The sequence below is a fragment of the Rattus rattus genome, chromosome 12 (genome assembly GCF_011064425.1).
Source record: "Rattus rattus isolate New Zealand chromosome 12, Rrattus_CSIRO_v1, whole genome shotgun sequence".
Taxonomy (NCBI): domain Eukaryota; kingdom Metazoa; phylum Chordata; class Mammalia; order Rodentia; family Muridae; genus Rattus; species Rattus rattus.
This window is the reverse complement of record NC_046165.1, coordinates 69,416,120-69,435,299: the sequence shown is the minus strand read 5'-3', so window position 1 is coordinate 69,435,299 and position 19,180 is coordinate 69,416,120. Positions and strand designations below refer to the sequence as shown.

The 19,180-nt window shown below is 50.2% G+C and overlaps 5 protein-coding genes across 5 annotated transcripts; 2 read left to right on the top strand and 3 right to left on the bottom strand.

Annotated features, from left to right (window-relative positions):
• The first annotated feature begins 1,172 nt into the window (after positions 1-1,172).
• Fitm1 (fat storage inducing transmembrane protein 1) lies at positions 1,173-2,445 on the top strand. The gene is made up of 2 exons (XM_032918141.1): positions 1,173-1,447; positions 1,807-2,445. Exons 1-2 carry the CDS (start codon positions 1,182-1,184, stop codon positions 2,417-2,419), a joined length of 879 nt encoding a protein of 292 aa, XP_032774032.1. The 5' UTR covers positions 1,173-1,181; the 3' UTR covers positions 2,420-2,445.
• A 2,868-nt stretch (positions 2,446-5,313) lies between these two features.
• Psme1 (proteasome activator subunit 1) lies at positions 5,314-8,199 on the top strand. Its single transcript, XM_032917962.1, has 11 exons — positions 5,314-5,463; positions 6,242-6,274; positions 6,418-6,480; positions 6,573-6,683; positions 6,760-6,805; positions 6,926-7,023; positions 7,251-7,319; positions 7,403-7,470; positions 7,577-7,631; positions 7,711-7,797; positions 7,975-8,199. Exons 1-11 carry the CDS (start codon positions 5,425-5,427, stop codon positions 8,053-8,055), a joined length of 750 nt encoding a protein of 249 aa, XP_032773853.1. The 5' UTR covers positions 5,314-5,424; the 3' UTR covers positions 8,056-8,199.
• Emc9 (ER membrane protein complex subunit 9) lies at positions 8,190-12,404 on the bottom strand. Its single transcript, XM_032917963.1, has 5 exons — positions 11,946-12,404; positions 11,713-11,789; positions 8,734-8,803; positions 8,559-8,653; positions 8,190-8,414 (listed from the first exon to the last, which is right to left on the bottom strand). Exons 1-5 carry the CDS (start codon positions 12,141-12,143, stop codon positions 8,234-8,236), a joined length of 621 nt encoding a protein of 206 aa, XP_032773854.1. The 5' UTR covers positions 12,144-12,404; the 3' UTR covers positions 8,190-8,233.
• Positions 12,405-14,217: 1,813 nt separating this feature from the next.
• On the bottom strand, positions 14,218-14,835 carry LOC116913219 (ubiquitin-like protein FUBI; the record flags this gene model as incomplete). Its single annotated transcript, XM_032917394.1, has 2 exons — positions 14,831-14,835; positions 14,218-14,611 (listed from the first exon to the last, which is right to left on the bottom strand). Coding segments are annotated over exons 1-2 (399 nt in total), but the record flags the coding sequence as incomplete, so codon positions are not given.
• A 384-nt stretch (positions 14,836-15,219) lies between these two features.
• Positions 15,220-19,044, bottom strand: Psme2 (proteasome activator subunit 2). Its single transcript, XM_032917457.1, has 11 exons — positions 18,920-19,044; positions 18,583-18,615; positions 18,124-18,186; positions 17,856-17,942; positions 17,730-17,760; positions 17,545-17,642; positions 16,431-16,499; positions 16,226-16,293; positions 16,046-16,100; positions 15,435-15,521; positions 15,220-15,347 (listed from the first exon to the last, which is right to left on the bottom strand). Exons 1-11 carry the CDS (start codon positions 18,965-18,967, stop codon positions 15,267-15,269), a joined length of 720 nt encoding a protein of 239 aa, XP_032773348.1. The 5' UTR covers positions 18,968-19,044; the 3' UTR covers positions 15,220-15,266.
• Between the last annotated feature and the right edge of the window lie 136 nt (positions 19,045-19,180).

Here is a 19,180-nt window from a genome sequence, read left to right as displayed (position 1 = left end):
ATGTCTGTCTGAGCATCTTCACCCCATCACCTGAATGTGTTTGAGCTGCAGGACTGAGGACCCAGCCACGCCCACCATCCTCTTATACAGGTTGCCTTCCTCAGGGCACATGAATGTCCCCTATTGATTCTTACCATTATCGTGTGTACAAGCTGTGGCACACTCGGTGACACCCCGTGCATTTGTTCTGCCACCACCCGTGTTTTTGGCCTTCCTGGGACTAACTGGCCTCTTGGAGACCTCATCTGGATGGCGGCAGGAAGTCACCATAACTATAGGGACCGCCCCCCAAAAAATCCCCTTTCCAAAAATCCCCTTTCCACCACCTTCCCATGACACCACGCTTTGTTCTCTCAGAGCCCCAGGACAAGGACCCATATTTGGTGGGGACCACACCTACTGGTGGCAGCCCGAGTGAAAGGACGTGGAGGAAGAAAGCTTTTGCTTTTTTGCCTGCTTGCCCTCACTCTCCCTGGCAAGTTCATGTATCCTGTTGCTGAGGCAATTCCTTTACTGATATTAGAACCTAGTTCCTGGGGACTCTAACACAGTGACCAGCTGAGACATCCAGCCTCATGGACTGAACAGCTGCCTGACCGTTAGTCTTTCTATGGAGACATGGTTACTTTTGGAATTAAGTAGCCCACAGCCTGTGATAAAGCCCTCTAATAAATCCCCTGTTAATTTAGATCGATTCTATCTGTTCTGCTCCTCTAGAAAACCCCTGATTAATACAGGCATCCAAGGTTGAGTTTGGTTTTATGACCTCGATTTCCCCGTGCAGGAAAAACACGGTGGAGTTGAGTTAAGCATAGAGGGGCTTCAGCTGACCAAAATATGACAAGCAGATACAAGTCGGCCGTGGACCAGGACAGCTCTGAACAGCTGGCTTCACCCTGAGACACGGACTAGATGTGGCTGGAACTGACAACACAAAGCTAACGGGAAAGGACACAGGCTATGTCAGGACACACTTCCACCCATCTAAGGCCAGGGCCATGTTGACTGTCAGCCCTCAAACTGGCCCCTTGCTGGCCCCCTTCCCTGCCTGCCAGCTGCCAACAGGGCTCTGCCCTGTGTCTACCACACCTGTCACTGCCTATCCTTATCCGAGGGGGGGGTTGCATTAGCCCCTCCTCAGCCTCCAGCAGAGCAGGCAGTTAGTGGGGAGGGGAGGGAACATGGAGCGGGGGCCGACGGTGGGGGCAGGGCCGGGGGCCGGGACCCGAGTCCGAGCACTGTTGGGATGCCTGGTCAAGGTGCTGCTCTGGGTGGCCTCTGCCTTACTGTACTTTGGAAGTGAACAAGCCGCCCGCCTCCTAGGCAGCCCTTGCTTACGGCGCCTCTACCATGCTTGGTTGGCAGCAGTGGTCATCTTTGGGCCCCTTCTGCAGTTTCACGTTAACTCTCGGACGATCTTCGCTAGCCACGGCAACTTCTTCAACATGTGAGTCCATTGAAGTCCATAGGAGCTGCCTCCCCACACTCTGGGATTCCAGCTTCCTTCTTCAGGCCTCTCTGTTCTGCTGCCAGTCTAAATGCTAAAAATAGGCTAGGAGGTTGAGAAGGTCAGGGGGAGGGGGAGGGGAAGGGGAGAGGGAGAGAAACAGAGCCTGGGGGTGCCGGGGAAGTCAAGGACAGAAAAGGAAATGTGGACCCTAGTCGCCCAGTGGTCCTTTAAGGAGACGACAACATTGAAATGGTAGAGTTGTAAAGAAAACTAATGATAGACTATGGGACAGCCAATCAGGATGGGGAGATGGGACACCGGGGATCTCAACTAGCTTTCCCACTTCCTGCCCACAGAAAGTTTGTGAATTCAGCGTGGGGCTGGACATGCACCTTCCTGGGGGGCTTTGTGCTCCTGGTGGTGTTCCTGGCTACTCGACGTGTAGCAGTGACTGCCCGGCACCTGAGCCGACTGGTGGTGGGGGCAGCTGTATGGCGGGGGGCCGGACGAGCCTTCCTACTCATCGAGGACCTGACCGGTTCCTGCTTTGAGCCTCTGCCCCAGGGCCTACTGCTGCATGAGTTGCCTGACCGCAAGAGTTGCCTGGCAGCGGGCCACCAGTGGCGGGGTTACACTGTCTCCTCCCACACCTTCCTCCTCACCTTCTGCTGCCTTCTCATGGCTGAGGAAGCAGCTGTGTTTGCCAAGTACCTGGCCCATGGGCTACCGGCTGGCGCCCCACTGCGTCTTGTTTTTCTACTCAATGTGCTGCTGCTCGGCCTCTGGAACTTCCTGCTACTCTGCACAGTCATCTATTTCCATCAATATACCCACAAGGTGGTGGGTGCGGCAGTAGGCACGTTTGCCTGGTACCTTACATATGGCAGCTGGTACCATCAGCCCTGGTCCCCTGGGATCCCAGGCCACGGGCTCTTCCCTCGATCCCGCTCAATTCGCAAACATAACTGAAAGAAATAAAAAGCATACCAGGCCTGGCTCTGGCTCCTCCGATTCTTTTCAGGCCTAGAGAGGGAAGAGAGGGTGGGAAGGGTAAGATGCTCAAATTCCTTCCTCATCATTTCCTGAAGTTGCTGACCTTGAGTGTGTTTTCTTTTTTTTCCCCCCAAAGGTTTATTTATTTAATGTATGTAAGTACACTGTAGATATCTTCAGACACACCAGAAGAGAGCATCAGATCCTATTACAGATGGTTGTGAGCCACCATATGGTTGCTGGGATTTGAACTCAGGTCCTCCGGAAGAACAGTCAATGCTCTTAACCACTGAGCCATCTCCCCAGTCCAAGTGTGTTTTCCTGTACTTGACTTCCATCCAGTTGGTTTCCTGGTCTTTCTGGAGCTGTGCTATGGAGGGATGGTATTACTAAAAGCAGCCTTTAGGTTTGTCCATCAGCCTCCCTCTGCAGATGCTCCGTTTCCAACCTAGTTAGTTTTCCTGCCTTCTTCAGAGACTCTCCTGCTATTTTTAGGAGACTACCCATCTAGGCAATCCATGGCAGAACCTTTTCTACCCCTCTCTCATAAGGATGGCATACTTGGGTTAGGGATTTAGCTCAGTGGGAGGGCGCTTGCCAAAAAAGCGCAAGGCCCCGGGTTCGGTCCCCAACTCCGAAAAAAAAAAAAAAAAAAAAAAAAAAAAAAAAAAAAGGATGGCATACTTGTCTGCTTAATGATGGTTTGCTGTGCCAGGCATAGTTCTGTGCCGTGTGAAAATGACCAGCAAGGGGTTGGGGATTTAGCTAGTGGTAGAGCGGGAAAAAAGGAAAAAAAAAAAAAAAAAAAAAAAAAAAAGAAAAGAAAAAAAAAAAAAAAAGAAAATGACCAGCAAGGGTTCTACTCCAGATGAGCTCTGGAGGAAGCAAGAGAGAAATACACAAATAGCAAATGCTTGCATAGTTCTTGTTAGGGTCAGGCACTGCTCTGTTCTAAGTTATTTATATAAATTAATGTATCTAAACGCCTGGGGGGGGGTTGGTTCAGTAGGTAAAGTGCTTGCTTTGCAAACATCAGGACCAGGGTTTGGATTCCAGAGCCCAGGTAATAAGCTGGGCATGGCTATGCACACAGTTTAGCCAATGGGTGAGCTCCAGGGTTAGTATGAGAGTGAATAAGGCACGGGAGGGTGGGGGAGTGGTGGTGAGGAAGACACCATTCACCTCTGGTTTCCATGAACTCATGCATGGTGTATGCACTCTTGTTTTGTTTTTAAGACATATTTACTTATTATATATAAGTACATTGTTGCTGTCTTCAGATACAGCAGAAGAGGGCATTGGATCCCATAATAGATGGTTGTGAGCCACCATGTGGTTTCTGGGAATTGAACTCAGGACCTCTGGAAGAGCAGTCAGTGCTCTTAACCACTGAGCCACCTCTCCAGTCCCATACACTCTCATGAATATACAATGCGGAGACAAGTTTAATCCCCACAACGACATCCCAGTCACTGGCGTTCCTATTGTTTAGTTGTGAAAATTTTATTTTTTATGTGTGTGGTGGGTGTTTTGACTGCATGCATGCCTCTTCACCACATGCATATAGTGCCCGTGGAGGCCAGAAGAAGGCCTTGGAGCCCCTAGAAGTGGAGTTACGGGCAACTGTGAGCCGTCACGTGAGTGCTAAGAACAGAACAGAGGTCCTCTGGAAGAGCAGCCAGGGCTCTCTTAACCATTGAGCATATTTTAATGTTGAACAAAAAGCCAGGTATGATGGGGCAGGCCTTTTATCCCCGCACTGGAGAGACAGATGAAGGAGGCAGGCAGTTTCTGTGAGTTCGAGGCTAACCTAATCTCTACAGCTGTGAGTTCCAGGACAGCCAGGGCTACTAAGAGAAACCTTGTCTCGAAAAACAAAAACAGAAGTTGAAAAAATAATTCTGGATGTGTGAACATTACATGAAACTCAAACTCTCGAGTCCATCAGTTAAGTTTTATTGAAACTCACCCGCACTAATTAGTTTCTCGGCTACTTTCCTTTCAGCGCAGTTAACACTACACACATATTAACACTTCCCCAAACTAAATAGCTGTCATAAACCCTTGCCGAAAGTTTGCCTGGCTCCTGTTTAGACCATTGTATTATCCTGTCTCAAAAGTAAAACAAACAAGCAAACAACAACAAATGGCTAGTATCAGAGTCGCAGGTGCCATGGAGGTACTGAAACAGGTAATAAACTGCAGGGGGAAGGTACTTTCTGAAGAACGATGGCGGAACGTTCTCTCTGAAAAATTGACATCCAAGCTGAGGACTGAGTGAGGACGTTGAGGGGAAAGAGTGTTGCAGGTTTCCCAAGGGCAGAGAGTCCTTGACGCCGGAATAAACACTACCTATAAGTTTCTGCTTGTGTAATGGATGAATGTGCAAAGCAATGGACTTGAAGAGGACGGCGATGATTGTGAAAGAAAAAGTCTTTATAGATTTTATCACAGAGGCCCGAATCCCTGCTGTGGGGGCGTGGTTTATAGGGGAATAGAGGGCGCTACAAAGGCTTTGTGCTCAACCTATTGAGTCTCCCGTAAGGATGGTGCCGGCGCCTCAGCGTAGCGGTCTGGTGGGCGGGAGTATGTTGGTGAAGGCAGGGGACCACGCTGGGAAGACCAGATCTTACCCCAGATCATTAAAGATTTTAAACCCCCATGTAAGGCTTATTATCGCCTGGCCGTAGCAGAAGTAGCGGGTGCCGGGAAATGGGAGCCGAGGGTGGGAAGGGGCAGGGGTACTGGAGCTGGCTGGGAGGCGGGCGTGGCTGCGGAGCAGAGAGACCCGAGCGCCCGGCGGAAACGCTACTCGGGCTGCTGGAGGAGCCCCCGCCTCTCAGTAGGCTGTCCCCGCCTCCTCCAGTCCCTCCACTCCCCAAACCCAGGAAGGCGGTGCAGGTTTCGAGCTGTGCTTTCGCTTTCCCTTCCCGCTGCCCACCCCAGGCTCCGCGTGCGGCGTTCAGCCCCCGGCTCTGGCCATGGCTACACTGAGGGTCCATCCGGAAGCCCAAGCCAAGGTGAGCGTTGCGGGTTCGAGTGGGGACGAGAGGCTTTAGAGAGGCGTGGCTCAGAACGAACCAGAGTTCTAGGGAAATCGATCCACAGACCCCCACCCCCACCCACACCCCCATCCCCCGCACCTGAGTTGGGGGTCCTGCCCCTTAGCCTACTGCCAGAAGCACCTGATCCCCTGGGAGTAGGTGAGGTGGCCGTGGTCCAGTGGGGTGAAGTGAAGCCTAGAGCTAGTGTGAAGTCTGCTGGCTTGCAGCCAGGGCTACACACACAAACCTGGAGAGGGACTTGCCCTTGCCAACTCAGACTTTACCTCGGAAAGGGCACACACCGGCACCCTCTCTGCCTACCGTCTGGTGGTTCTGTTTTGTTTGAGACGGGCTCTGTACTATGTAGCTCTGGCTTTCCTGAAATTGGATATGTAGATCAGACTGGCCTTGAACTCCCAGAGATCCACCAGTCTGTACCTCTGGAGTGCACGCCTGGCCAGAGGGCTTTCTTATCACTCCTTGCACAACCATGGTGACCCCAGGAATGTTCTTATCTCCAAATTCAGCCCCCTTGGGGATCCACTGAACTCTCCCCAGATTCCGGTGTGCCTAAAACTACCATACCACCTCAAGCCACCGTATATAGGGACCCATTTAGCTTTCTTCAGGTGTGGCCTTAGAGGGCTCCATTCCTCTATTCCCCAGGTCAGGCCCTACACCTAAAGGGAACTGTCCTCAAAAGAACTGGCCTTAAAGCTAGGTTTCTGAAGGGTTGCCTGCCTGTACTCTACAGGTGGATGTGTTTCGTGAAGACCTGTGTAGTAAGGTAAGACCTACGACATCGGGAACCCCACCTCCACCCAGCACCTACGACTCTGGCCTCCCTTGCTGGGCGCTGTGAGCCCTTACTTCAGTGCCTTGGAAATGGTGTTTGCTTCTGACCCTATCCTCCTCCACTGCCTTACCCAGACAGAGAACCTGCTTGGGAGCTATTTTCCCAAGAAGATCTCAGAGTTGGATGCCTTCTTAAAGGTACTGGGGCCCCAGCAAGGACTCAAGAGGACCCCGGGGGTGGGGGTGGGGTGATATGAGGGGAATGCACTCATCTCCCGCCCCACCACCAGGAGCCAGCTCTCAACGAAGCCAACCTGAGCAATCTGAAGGCTCCGTTGGACATCCCAGTCCCTGATCCCGTCAAGGAGAAAGAGAAGGAGGAGCGGAAGAAGCAACAGGAGGCAAGCTGGCTGGGACACCTGGGAGGTGGGCCAGCCAGAGAGAAAATCAGCCTCAGTCCTGTCTTCCTCCCCACAGAAGGAAGAGAAGGACGAAAAGAAGAAAGGGGACGAAGACGACAAAGGTACTAGAACCGATGGGCTGGGAAGAGACTGGTGTCTCAGGACTTCCAAACTGCCTTCTACTTTTCCGTTTCCAAACCTTACATGCTCTGTCATTCGCTGACCCACTGCGCGCTCTCCAGGTCCTCCCTGTGGTCCAGTGAACTGCAATGAGAAGATTGTGGTCCTCCTGCAACGTCTAAAGCCCGAGATCAAGGATGTCATTGAGCAACTCAACCTGGTGAGCTCTTCCACCCTTAACTCTGCTCCAGGCATTGTCCTCTTGGTCCCTGCCAATTATTTCATGGCAAAGCAGGTGACCCAGACTGGGGCTCAGCAAGGACCTGGCATCCCACCATCCGCTTGTGGGCAGACAAGGGAAGACTAGGAACCTGGGAATTAGGGTACGTATGCGGAGGGGAGGGAAGGACATGGTGATAAAGCCATGATGCGTTCCTTTGCTCCAAGGTTACTACCTGGTTGCAGCTACAGATACCTCGGATAGAGGATGGGAATAATTTTGGCGTGGCTGTCCAGGTGAGAGCACCGTCCCCCTCAGTCCTCAGCCCCCCTGTGCAGCCAGCCCATGCTTCCTCCCAACTCTGCACTTTCCTTCTCAGGAAAAGGTGTTTGAGCTGATGACCAGCCTTCATACCAAGCTGGAAGGCTTCCAAACGCAGATCTCTAAGTGAGTGGCCTCGCTCAGTGTACCGCCAGCACACTCTGCTTTGGGCACAGGCCTGGGCTCCCTCCTTCTCTCCCCACTCTTTACAAACTACTTCCGCTTCCCACAGGTACTTCTCCGAGAGGGGTGACGCCGTGGCCAAAGCAGCCAAGCAGCCCCACGTGGTAGGTAAAGCCCAGGTCAGGCTGTGCCAGGGAAGATAATACGATTTCGAGTCAGGACTAACTCTTAGAGTTTCTGCAGGGTGATTATCGGCAGCTGGTGCACGAGCTGGACGAGGCGGAATACCAGGAGATCCGGCTGATGGTCATGGAGATCCGTAACGCTTATGTGAGGAGGGGAGAGGAGGGCAGGGGTGGGCAGAAGCACTTTTCCCAGGCCATCCAATTTCTGACCAAGCCAACGTGGGGTGGAGGATGACTTAAGAACAGCCTTTCCAAAGGTAGAGATGGGATACAGAACTACTGGGGGCCTGCGGCTGACCTCCCCTACTCTGTGATCCTATAGGCTGTGTTATATGACATCATCCTGAAGAACTTTGAGAAGCTCAAGAAGCCCCGTGGAGAGACAAAGGGGATGATCTATTGAGCCCCCTCGCTCGTTCTATGATGGGTATAGCAGAAACCCTCCTGCTCTTGAACAGGAACTCTAGACTGCACCCAGTCTTCTTCCTCCTGGGGTCTCCTCCCTCACTCTGCCTTCCAAACACAATAAATACATAGTTGCCCACCAGCCCACGTCTTTATTGTATTTGGACCCCTCTGGCTTAGGCATGTCCATCGGTGGAACCACTCCATTGAGTGATTTGAGTGTTGAGCCGCTGGTTGGTCCAGTCCTGCCGAATGTCATCAAGGTGGCAGTCAAAGTCCACAAGATGCTGGTGGGCCCGGCCCTCCAGCAGTGCTCCCACCATCTGCCGTGACTCCTCCCAATCTCTCCACATCACTCTGAAATGTAAAACACGGATGTCAAACAGTGGGGCCAGACAGCGATTTAAAGATTGTGTCTGGAGAAGCCATTGGGCAGGACCAGGGACAAAGGAAGCCTCAAGTCTTGGGCTTCCAAGGGACAAGAAGTAGGGGGGCACTCACAAGTTCTTGTCCTTAGGCACCCACTGAAGACCCTGGTTCTCCAGGACAATGACTGGAGGTACACGAGGCCAAGTTACCAGTTTCTTATTATCCAGCTGGGTGAACAAAGGGCGAGAGTCTTGAGGACCCTCTCCCACTCCCTCTCCACCTCCCCACTCTGAAGCCCCAGTCTCACCATAATAAGCACTGCGTTGGGGAAGAATTCTGCAATTCGTCCAGCGATTTTCAAGGCCAGAGTCCCAGGGCTGTTTGAGGGAGGAGGAGAGGAGTGAGCAGCCAGCCGAGGGCAGACCCAGGTCTCCCGGGTGCTCCTGGCAGCTGGCCCGGGAGTATCGGGCATGCGTGATGTTTGATGCACGATTGCTTGATGCTTCAATGCTGTGGGAAACAGGTCTCAGATACGGCTGCTGAGAGATGGAATCTAAAGTAGGCTTTGGGAAGGTAATTTGCCTTCATCAACCAAAGCGAAACAAACGGCTGGAGCAATGGCTCACTGGCTAAGAGTACTAAGTACTCGTCCAGATGACCTGGGTTTGAATTGGCATCCACATGGCAACTGATATCCAGTCCGGGGGAATCCAACGCCCTCTTCTGACCTCCAGGGCCACTGCATGGACAGATATACAAAGATACAATATAGGCAAAACACAAAAATAATAAAAGTTGGGGTTGGGGATTTAGCTCAGTGGTAGAGCGCTTGCCTAGCAAGTGCAAGGCCCTGGGTTCAGTCCCCAGCTCCGAAAAAGAAAAGAAAAGAAAAAATATTTCAAAAAATAATAATAAAAGTTAAAAAATCCAAGAAACTACAAAGAATTTACTAGGTAGGGAGATAGGGACCAGCAAAAGTGGGGCAGAAGAACAGTGTGGGGCACTGGCTGGGGAGGGAGGGGGCAATTGAGAATAAACTATGGAGCTGGGCCATAGAAGCACACGCCTTTAACCCTGCAATTAGGAGGCAGAGGCAGGCAGATCTCTTGAGTTCGAGGCCATCCAGGTCTACAGAGTGAGTTCCAGGACAGCCAAGGATACACAGAGAAACCCTGTCTCCAAAAACCAAAAAAAATAATAAGGTATGTATGAAAATACCACAGTGCGACCAATTTAATGCTAACTTGAAACCATTTAGGCCATGACTGGGAGCCACCAAGAGGTTTGGCTGTGTCTGGCCAACTTTCTGGGGCCTGAGTCAGAAAGGCAAACTTTTTTTCCCTGTTACTTTCAGATGCCGGCCAGGACTTAAGAGTGCTTTTCCTGACACTTTGTGCTTCCTTACTCTTTCTCTAAAGCTCGGCTGCTTTTCTGTCTGCATTGAGTCTGTGCTTGGGTTTTGGGTTTTTGTTTTTTGTTTTTTTGTTTTTTTTCGGAGCTGGGGACTGAACCCAGGGCCTTGTGCTTGCTAGGCAAGCGCTCTACCACTGAGCTAAATCCCCAACCACGTCTGTGCTTGTTTAGAGGGTGTTTTCCACCTTCTTTTCTCTCTTCTGGAAAGTACAGCTTGTCTGCTGCTGAGTCTTTCAACTCTAATAAAACCATCCTTGAGAGATTTTTAAAAGTGTTTTCCAGAGACAGTTTATTTTTATTTTATGTGCGTTGGTGTTTTGACTGCATGTGTGTATGAGCGAAGGTGTTGGATCCCTGGAAAAGGAGTTGTGAGCTGCCATGTGGGTGCTGAAAATCAATCCCAGGACCTCTGGAAGAGCAGCCAGTGCTTTTAACTGCGGAGCCCTCTCTCCAGCCCCTGTCAATTGAGTTTTTAAAATTCTTTTATTAATAAGACTAAGAACTCTAAAAGGGGACCCCAATTCCCCCTTGTCATCTGGCCACTGTGGTCAAAACAGACCCAGACCCAGGTGACATTGCTTGGCGGCCATGTATGATGCTGGGCTTTCAGAGGCCTCCCCGCATCTGTCTCATTGTGTAAGCACAGCTTCAAGACGTTTCACACAGTTTTAGTTGTTTTTTTGTTTGTTTGTTTGTTTGTTTGTTTGTTGTTTGTTTCTTTATTTGTTTCGGAGCTGGGGACCAAACCCAGGGCCTTGTGCTTGCTAGGCAAGCGCTCTACCACTGAGCTAAATCCCCAACCCCGATGTTTCGCACAGTTTTAACAGCTTGTCACAGATGACCTTACAAAACACATCTGAAGCCCAAAGGGATGGGCAAGACCACACCTTGCTCCTCATTGCTTAGCTATGAATATCCTTGTTCCTTTATTTATTTCTTTTTCTTTTTCTTCTTTTTTTTTTTTTTTTTTTCCAGAACTGGGGACCAAACCCAGGACCATGCGCTCGCTAGGCAAGCGCTCTACCGCTGAGCTAAATCCCCAACCCCTTGTTTCTTTATTTAAACTTTACTCTCTCCTCAGGACCCAGAAGACAGACTTGGGAAGATTATCAATACCTCACTAGATCTCTTTGTCCCTCGCTCTAGTATGCCCATGTTAAATATATTTTTCTTCTTCCTGCTATTAAAAAAAATATTTTTAGCTGGGCCTGGTGCTGCACAACTTTAGTCCCAGCACCCAAGAGGCAAAGGCAGACGATCTCTGAGGGATCCAGAGGGAGTTCTGGACCAGCCAGAGCTACACAGAGAAACTGTCTCAAAAAACAAATAATATAATCTTTAAAAAAATTTTTTACTGTAATAAGACCTCTGAAATTAAAAACTGGAGATAACTTCGATGTTTACTGCAGCGAGTAAATTACGGTTTGTCCACATTCATACTGTAGAGCTGTTAGGATGAGGTAGGTCCTGAGTTGGAAAGACATCCAATGTATTGAGTGCAGGGGGAGAAGCAAATTACAATAGATCGAACTTAACCCATATCGGATGCATTTGGCCTGTAGTGTATATGTCTATAATATACTTTTTAAAGTTGCTTTTAAGTTACTGGTCGCACTTCCTCGGTTTTTACAGCACCTGAAATTCTCTCCAGTCTGTCCGTCCCTCCCCCACTGCAGCTCCTTCAGGGCAGGAGTCTGTCATATTCATCTCTGATACCTCCTCACTCCTGTACTCAGTACAACGCCTGGTGTACAGCCCTGCTGCTAAACACTCGACTAAAAAATTAAGGTAAAAGGAACGACGTTGGTCCATCTGCACCTCACCCACAGTTGTCACAATCATTTCTCTTCCCGCCCCTAGCTATCCAACTCACCTCTGATCATCCAAAACCGCATTGGCATGGTAGTACCCAGCTACCACCAGACCGGCCTGCGTAGCCCACACATCCACCTGTCGTGAGAAGGGGCCATCAATAACTAAACCATGACTCTGGCTCTGTCGGTGCACACCGCGATCAGCGGGCTGCGCATGCATTTAGGCTGAGGGTCCTAAAAGGTGTTGGTGGGGGTGAATAGGGACGAGGGGCGGGGTTGTCCATGCCGCAACCTGGTTGAGCGCGACCTCCAGCATGACGGACAAGGCCAGATGGCTGTGGAAGAGGGGCACACAGTCGGTGAGGCAGAGACATTCTCCGGACCGCGTCGCGGGAGCCAGCAACAACCCGTTGACAGCAGCGTGTGGGTACCGAGAGGCGTGCAGACACATCTTCCCGTAGGCTCGGGCGGAGATCTCCACCTCCCCCATAGCGAGCACGCCGATCCCGACCAGTGAAGCTCCCTGACCACCCGAGGAGAACTTGGCCTCACCCTGTGCCGTCTCCCTTCTCACTTGGCTGTAAGATGCTCCTGACACCAGGCGACCTCTGTCTGCAGCCGGCCCCCTAGCAGTATAGAATTTGCCCAAACGCAACCTAGGCACAAGCCCCGCCCCCTCTAATCACTCCCTTTTCTAACCATTCCGGTGCAGGCGCACTGGCTGGCAGGCCTGCTCCCGGTAGTACCCTAACCGAGAGTCCCGCCTCCGCGGTGCTCTCTGATAGGGTGTGACGTCCTTATTTTGCCCAATCCAAAATTTAAAAAAAAATTAATCTTGCCTTGGCCTGAAGCAAATTGGAAGAAAGCATTAGGGCAAAAGAAACAGAATTGCCCACAGACTTAGCTAAATTGCCTAGTTTATACTTTGGTTTTTGCTTTTCTCTGTTTGAGGGAAGGAGGACGCACAAAGTCTCAGCCCAGGTAGGTCTCAAACTCAGGTACGTTTCTGCCCCCATCTCTGAAGTTGAAAGCCTTACATTTACAGACCCTGTGCCACCACACCCAATTCTGACTGGTGCGGTTACTGCAATGTGGCTTCGCCTGTTTATCTGCTCTGCCTACTCCAACAGGCTTCGGGCAAAGACTGCTAGGTGAAGTACTGACTCCTAGCTGGGTGTTTGAGGGAAACTTGGCGACAAAGCTGTCTCACACACACACACACACACACACACACACACACACACACACACACACACACACCGCACCCCCTGCTATAGAACGAGCGGATGGATCTGCACCCTAGATAAGGAACCTAATCTTCCCGACTGCAAACACTAACCTTTGGCTTCCTTATTGTAGTGCAACACCTTTAATGCAGGGATCAAGTCCCTTTAGAGATTAAATATGAGCACTGAACTCCAAACCGCCAAACGGATAAGTGTGCAAAACATTCGTATGCCATATTTTAAAACAGGACGAGAGCCTTACTTTAAAATCCCTTGGAGTCTCTAACAGCAGAGGACAGCAGGTGTCTCCACCACCTTCTCAGAAGTGAATCCTGAACTTGCAATCCCACTACTGAGTTCCAGGCAGGAGGATCGAGAGTTCAAAGTTAGCCTCAGCTACATAGTTTTAAGGCCAGCCTAGGCTATGGAAGACCTTGTCAAAAAAGGCTCAGAACCAAGGCTGGAGAGATGACTCAGCAGTCAAGAACCAGTTTCTGTTACCAGCACCCTCTCAGGTGGCTCATGACCACCAGTGAACTCAGCTTCAAGGGACCCAGCACCTCATTTAGGCCTTTACGGGCCCTAGCATACATGTGGCCTTCACTCACTGACACATACACACAGACTAAAAATAAAACAGAAATCCCAAGAGGTGTAAAGACGGAAACCAATTGGGGGAGTGGGTGAGAGATAAAAGGTCAATCCCACCCCCAGTACTGTCCAGTAGACGGTGGTATGTTCCAGTTTGATGCCTTTTAAAGACCTTTCCTCTCCGCCAGCACTGAGAAATCTCAGGGTAACCGCATTTCCCCTCAACCTTCTCTCAGCTCTACAACTGTTCCTTCTACATCCCCATTCCATAGCCACAAAGCCCAACTCCCCCTACAAGAGCATTGCCCCAAAACCTCTACCGTGAAGCCAGATTAAACTACCCTTTGACATATTCTAAAATAGAGGTTACCTGCATGGTTGACAAGGCATGCAAACTTTTACCCTGTTCATTTTTGGTTTTTTGTTTGTTTTTAAGAGCCCTGGCTGCCCTGGCTGGCCTCCAACTGGCTATGTAGACCAGGGGAGCCCTGAACTCAGAGAACCTTCTTAGTACCACTGGCTCTGAGAGCTGAGATTAAAGGTGTGCATTACCCTGGCCTGCTCTAACCCCCCCCCCTTTTTTTTTTCTGGGCAAAGTGGCTTTATTAGTGTGGCAGGATCACAACAGGACTTAGGAATTAGCAGGGTTGGGGATTTAGCTCAGTGGTAGAGCGCTTGCCTAGCAAGCGCAAGGCCCTGGGTTCGGTCCCCAGCTCTGAAAAAAAAAAGAAAGAAAGAAAAAGAATTAGCATTGGGGCCCTTCTTCTTGCCAAAGGTGGGCACCACCTTGACAAAGCGTTGGTTGTACTGCATTCGCCTCTTGGCCCAACCAGTCTTCTTCTTCTTTTCCTGTTTGGCCACCTTGGGTGTCTGACCTCTCACTTTCCCAGCACGAGCCAGAGAACCATGAACTTTACCTCCCAGCATGCGGCCAGCTAGCTCCAGAGTGGTCAGAGCCTTTACACCACACTGGCCTAGGGTGGCCTCATCCTCCAGTGGCGAGCCTGCCAGAAGCACAACTTGATCTTCGGGGGCAATGCCTTCCAGTGAGGCCACATGAGCTTTGATCTGGGCGACCGTCTCCTGGCCGGTCACCTCGAGGGTGTGTAGTTCCTGGGCGCAGACAAAGCAGACGCCACTGCTGCAACCATGAAGATGGGAGTCAAGAAAGAGCTCCCCCCCTTTTTTTAAAGTATTTATTTATTTGTAAGTACACTGTAGCTGTCTTCAGACACAGCAGAAGAGGGCATCAGATCTCATTACAGTTGGTTGTGAGCCACCATGTGGTTGCTGGGATTTGAACTCAGGACCTTAGGATGAGCAGTGTTCTTAACCACTGAGCCATTTCTCCAGCCCCTACCCCATTCTTTAGAATGATCTGTGAAAAACACAATGGGCCTCAAGCCCATCCTCGACTTCCTGGAACCCTCTCCCACTTAGTCTTTTAACTTTTTTTGTTTTTGCTTTATGTGATGAGTGTTTTGCTTGCACATTTGCCTGGACATCATGTGTGCATATCTGGTGTCTGTAGAGGTCAGAGAGGGTGTCCAGATCCCCTGGAACTGGAGTTACAGTTAGTCATCTTGTGGGTGCTGGGAATTGGAGCCTGGGTCCCTTTGGAAGAACAGCCAGGGCTCTTAACTGCTGAGCCATCCCTCCAGCCAACCCTCTCCCACGATCATCACCGTATTCATTACCATGGTGACAATGGAGGCCCTCGATAAATGCTCTCTCAATGAACGACAGAGGTAATATGCATAAAGTATAAATCATTTATTTTCCTTCTAATCCTTTGCTCAGTACATAGATGGCTTTTCTTCACCCTTTGGGTTGACAATTTTCTCTAGGTTGCTGCTGATGATGTGATGAAGCTCAGCCTGGAGGAGGCCACAAGAATAGAGTTCAGTTCTTGGCTTCCCACACCCTCTCCATCCACTCCCCTCAGAAGCTCACTCCATACTCACATAGAAGGCTCTCAGGTCCAGCACCATGGCCCTAAGCGCCCCATAGGCTGCTTCATCTCGCTCGTGCACCAAGGCCCGGTAATCCATCTGGGATGGAGGAGGCAAACAGTCAGCACCAGGGAGGTCAGGGCTTTGTTTTCTCACACAAAAAAGAGATAATAAACTGGAAGATTAGCCCCATCTTAGCACCAACACCCACAGAATTAAGAAAAGGGTCAGGGGGGTTGGAGAGATGGCTCAGGGGTTAAGAGCACTGACTGCTCTTCCAGAGGTCCTGAGTTCAATTCCCAGCAACCACATGGTGGCTCACAACCATCTGTAATGAGATCTGATGACCTCTTCTGGTGTGTCTGAAGACAGCTACTCTGTGTGTGTGTGTGTGTGTGTGTGTGTGTGTGTGTGTGTGTGTGTGTGTGTGTGTGTGTGTGTGTGTGTGTGTGTAATAAATCTCTTTAAAAAAAGAAAGAAAGAAAAGAAAAGGGTCAGGGATATTGTTTGGAATAGTATTTTCCATACTGTAGAAGTCAAAAAGCAGGACCAGGACCTTTCTCCCCAGCTCCATTCCACCCCTGGCCAGCCTCAACTAAGGGGCTGGTGGATTGTGCACTCACTACATGGGTGTCCTTGGAGGCCTTGGCTACAGCATCCCCACGCTCTGAGAAGTACCTGTGAGAAATAAGGAATGTGTGAGTGAATGGACACAGACAGCCACACCCGTCTCCCATCATTCGCTGGGAGAACCCTAAGGGGCGTGCCCTGCAGGGTCCCTGTGTTCCTGCAGCAGCTCTCACTTGGAGATGGTTGTCTGGAAGGCTTCCACTTTGGTCTTGACAGCATTCACTCTCTCCAGCACCTTCTCCTGCAGTGACGTGAGAAGCAAAGACAATACTTCATCTCCCCTTTGTGGTTTCTTTCTCCTACCTCCTGGTTATTGCCTTGTTTCCCTCCCTCCCTCTCACGTCTCTTCCCAGTCTGTCTCCAGTCACCAATTCTTACCTGAATTGCCACCCCAAAATCATTTCCATCCTCAATCTTGGGGATCAGGTGCTGGATCCATGTGATTACCTATGTTCAAAGGAGCACTCACTCAACAAACTACTAGATTCCTAATATGCTACTTCTTCTCTTACAATTTCTTTTTATTATTTTATTTTACATTTGTATTCTTTATTATAATATCTACTTGTTGGTTTTTGTCTGTATGTATGTCTACGTGCCTTGTGCTCACATGGGCCAGAAAAAGGTGTTGGATTCCCTGGGAGCTAGAGTCACAGATGGCTGTGAGCCACTATGTGGGTGCTGGGAATCAAAAGTGGGTCCTCTAAAAAAGCAGCCAGTTGGGCTGGAGAGATGGCTCAGCAGTTAAGAGCACTGACTGCTCTTCCAGAGGTCCTGAGTTCAATTTCCAGCAACCACATGGTGGCTCACAACCATCTGTAATGTGATGCCCCCTTCTGGTATGTCTGAAGATAGCTACAGGGTACTCACATACATAAAATAAGTCTTAAAATAAATAAAATGAAATGAAAAAAGAAACCAACATCACTTACACTGTGTACCTAATATGACTGGTTGAGGTTACAGAAGTGGTTCTAATTCAGTCTCCCGATTTAGAGGTATCATTGTGATACCACACAGAGGTCAAACAAAAAAACAAGAACAAAGGCTATCTAAACCCAAAGGGAGAAGACAGTGGGGAAAAAGGCTTGCTGTGCATACACGCATACATGAGGACTTGAATTCCAGTTCCTAGCATAGTGGGCATAGTGGAGTGCACTGTAACCCCCATGCTTGGGGGCAGCTCTAGAGGCTCCCTGGATATCTAGTATAGCCAAAACAGCAAGCTACAGGTTCAGTCAGACAGTGCTCCCCACTGCCCCTCCCCCAAACCTGATGTTCACCTCTGGCCTTTGCAGATACATGCAATGGAAAACATACCTGTACATGCCTGGATGCACACAAACACACATACCCACAATTCAAAAGTATGCATATAAATCCAAAACACGAAAGCCAGTTTTCTTATTTCTGGGTTAAAGGCCTGCATCTCTGACTGAACCAGAGCTTTGCTGTGCATTTCTTCCCCACCTCCACTAGGTCCCAGGCTTACCAGAATGCACTTCTCTTTGAGAGTCCAGACTTCTGGCTTAACCAAGGCAAGCAGGGCCAGAAGCTTCTCATTCCCAGGGAGGAAGCCACACTTAGGGACTAAGAAAAAGATGGGAATGGGGTCTTTTTGTTACCCATATCCCAGCGCCAGTCTCCCTCCTGGTGGGTTACCCAGGTCTCCATTACCTTCTTTCTTCTCCTGCTTGTCGGTTTCCATCTAAGGTAAAATGGGGAGGCAGATTTAGAACGGAGGCTACAGTGGTACCCTTACCACTGGCTTATAGTTCAGGCTCTGCACACTGAATGCCTTACCTCATCATCCTTGGGTGGGGGATCTGGGATAGGGATGTCCAGAGGAGCCCGGAGGGAGGAGAGGTCAGCCACATTGAGGGAATCCTCCTGTAGAATTTACTCTTAGACACTGCCTGGCCTCCTCCCTTCACCAGCCATAGTCCATCTGTGCCCCTGACCCAGGTTCAAACTTTATACTAGCCTCACTAAGTTCCCAGCATGCTGATACCCATGTCAGATGGGTGATGAGAGGTGACAGGAAATGGAGCAGAGGGTCTATACTACTCACTTGCAAGAGCTGACTCAGGGATATGATTTTCTGTGGCAAGAAAGTGCAGAGGAAGTCGTCAGCCTGCAAGTTGCATTATAAAAAAAAAAAAAATCATGCAAGATGTCTGATGAGATGTATGAGAAGTTGACCCTTGGAAATTACTGAGTCCCAGACTCACGTCTGAGGAAACCGTAGCCCTAGAAATAAAGGGACTTGCCCAATCTCATGGAGGGCAGAAATAGGGCTATGGGGTTTTCCCTTTGGGCGCCATCTTTACCTCCCCATCCATGGAGGGTGGGGGAGTGGCTTCTAAGAGTGATCAGATTACAAGTAGAAACAAATCATTCCAGTTCACCTTGAGTAAGAGTGAAGGTTCAGAGACCAAAATTAGGGTGAACTGGTGGGTTACTCACAGACTGTGGCCCTCGAGTACTACCCTAAGACTCTGGATTAAATCGCTTGAATTCAGAGACTTACCTCCTGGAAAAGATTTTGTCTGAAGGCATCCACCTGCACAGACAGCAGTAGCAGGTTAGGGGTTTAGGTTGTAAAGAATGAGGGCCCACTCCCAACCTGGGTGCCCTCCAACTGTAACTCAAACCTGTCCCACAAAGCTAGTTTTCACTAGAGGACCCTGCTCAGTGCACGGATTGGTCAGAGGACACAGCACTGGCAATCCCTGAGCAGAAGTGAAAGAAAGCTCTAAAGAAAGAGAGGCCGGAGGAGTTTGCTCGCAAGGCCTTGGTGCCCAGGAGCACCGAGCTTTATCTCCGTTAGGACTCCTTACCCCTTCCTGGCTTCGGTTCCCATTTACCTGTTTACGGGCTTCTCCACTCAAGCGAACCCCACAAGGCTTGGCCATGCTTCCCCAGTTGCCAGCTCTCGAATCTGGGATAGCAGCCCCAGCTTTCGCTTTCACTCTCCAGGCCCAGACCCACCCCCTCAGCCACGCCCCCTCCCTTCTTTCCCCTCCTCCTGGCAGGCCACCAACAGTGAGTAGTACCCCTTCAGCCATTCCCAGCCAGTTGCCACTAGGAAGGGCGGTGTTGGCTTTGATCACCAGGGGTTGTCCAAG

Coding starts and splice junctions, on each gene's coding strand:
- Emc9 (XM_032917963.1), bottom strand. CDS start 12,143: ATGGGGGAGGTGGAGATCTCCGCCCGAGCCTACGGGAAGATGTGTCTG. Junction 11,790..11,945: donor TGGAGGTCGCGCTCAACCAG/GTTGCGGCATGG, acceptor TTCTCACGACAG/GTGGATGTGTGGGCTACGCA. Junction 8,415..8,558: donor GTGCCTAAGGACAAGAACTT/GTGAGTGCCCCC, acceptor TTTACATTTCAG/AGTGATGTGGAGAGATTGGG.
- Fitm1 (XM_032918141.1), top strand. CDS start 1,182: ATGGAGCGGGGGCCGACGGTGGGGGCAGGGCCGGGGGCCGGGACCCGA. Junction 1,448..1,806: donor CACGGCAACTTCTTCAACAT/GTGAGTCCATTG, acceptor TCCTGCCCACAG/AAAGTTTGTGAATTCAGCGT.
- Psme1 (XM_032917962.1), top strand. CDS start 5,425: ATGGCTACACTGAGGGTCCATCCGGAAGCCCAAGCCAAG. Junction 5,464..6,241: donor ATCCGGAAGCCCAAGCCAAG/GTGAGCGTTGCG, acceptor TGTACTCTACAG/GTGGATGTGTTTCGTGAAGA. Junction 6,481..6,572: donor AGTTGGATGCCTTCTTAAAG/GTACTGGGGCCC, acceptor CCCCACCACCAG/GAGCCAGCTCTCAACGAAGC.
- Psme2 (XM_032917457.1), bottom strand. CDS start 18,967: ATGGCCAAGCCTTGTGGGGTTCGCTTGAGTGGAGAAGCCCGTAAACAG. Junction 16,500..17,544: donor TCAAAGAGAAGTGCATTCTG/GTAAGCCTGGGA, acceptor CTTTGAACATAG/GTAATCACATGGATCCAGCA. Junction 16,294..16,430: donor ATTTTGGGGTGGCAATTCAG/GTAAGAATTGGT, acceptor ACGTCACTGCAG/GAGAAGGTGCTGGAGAGAGT.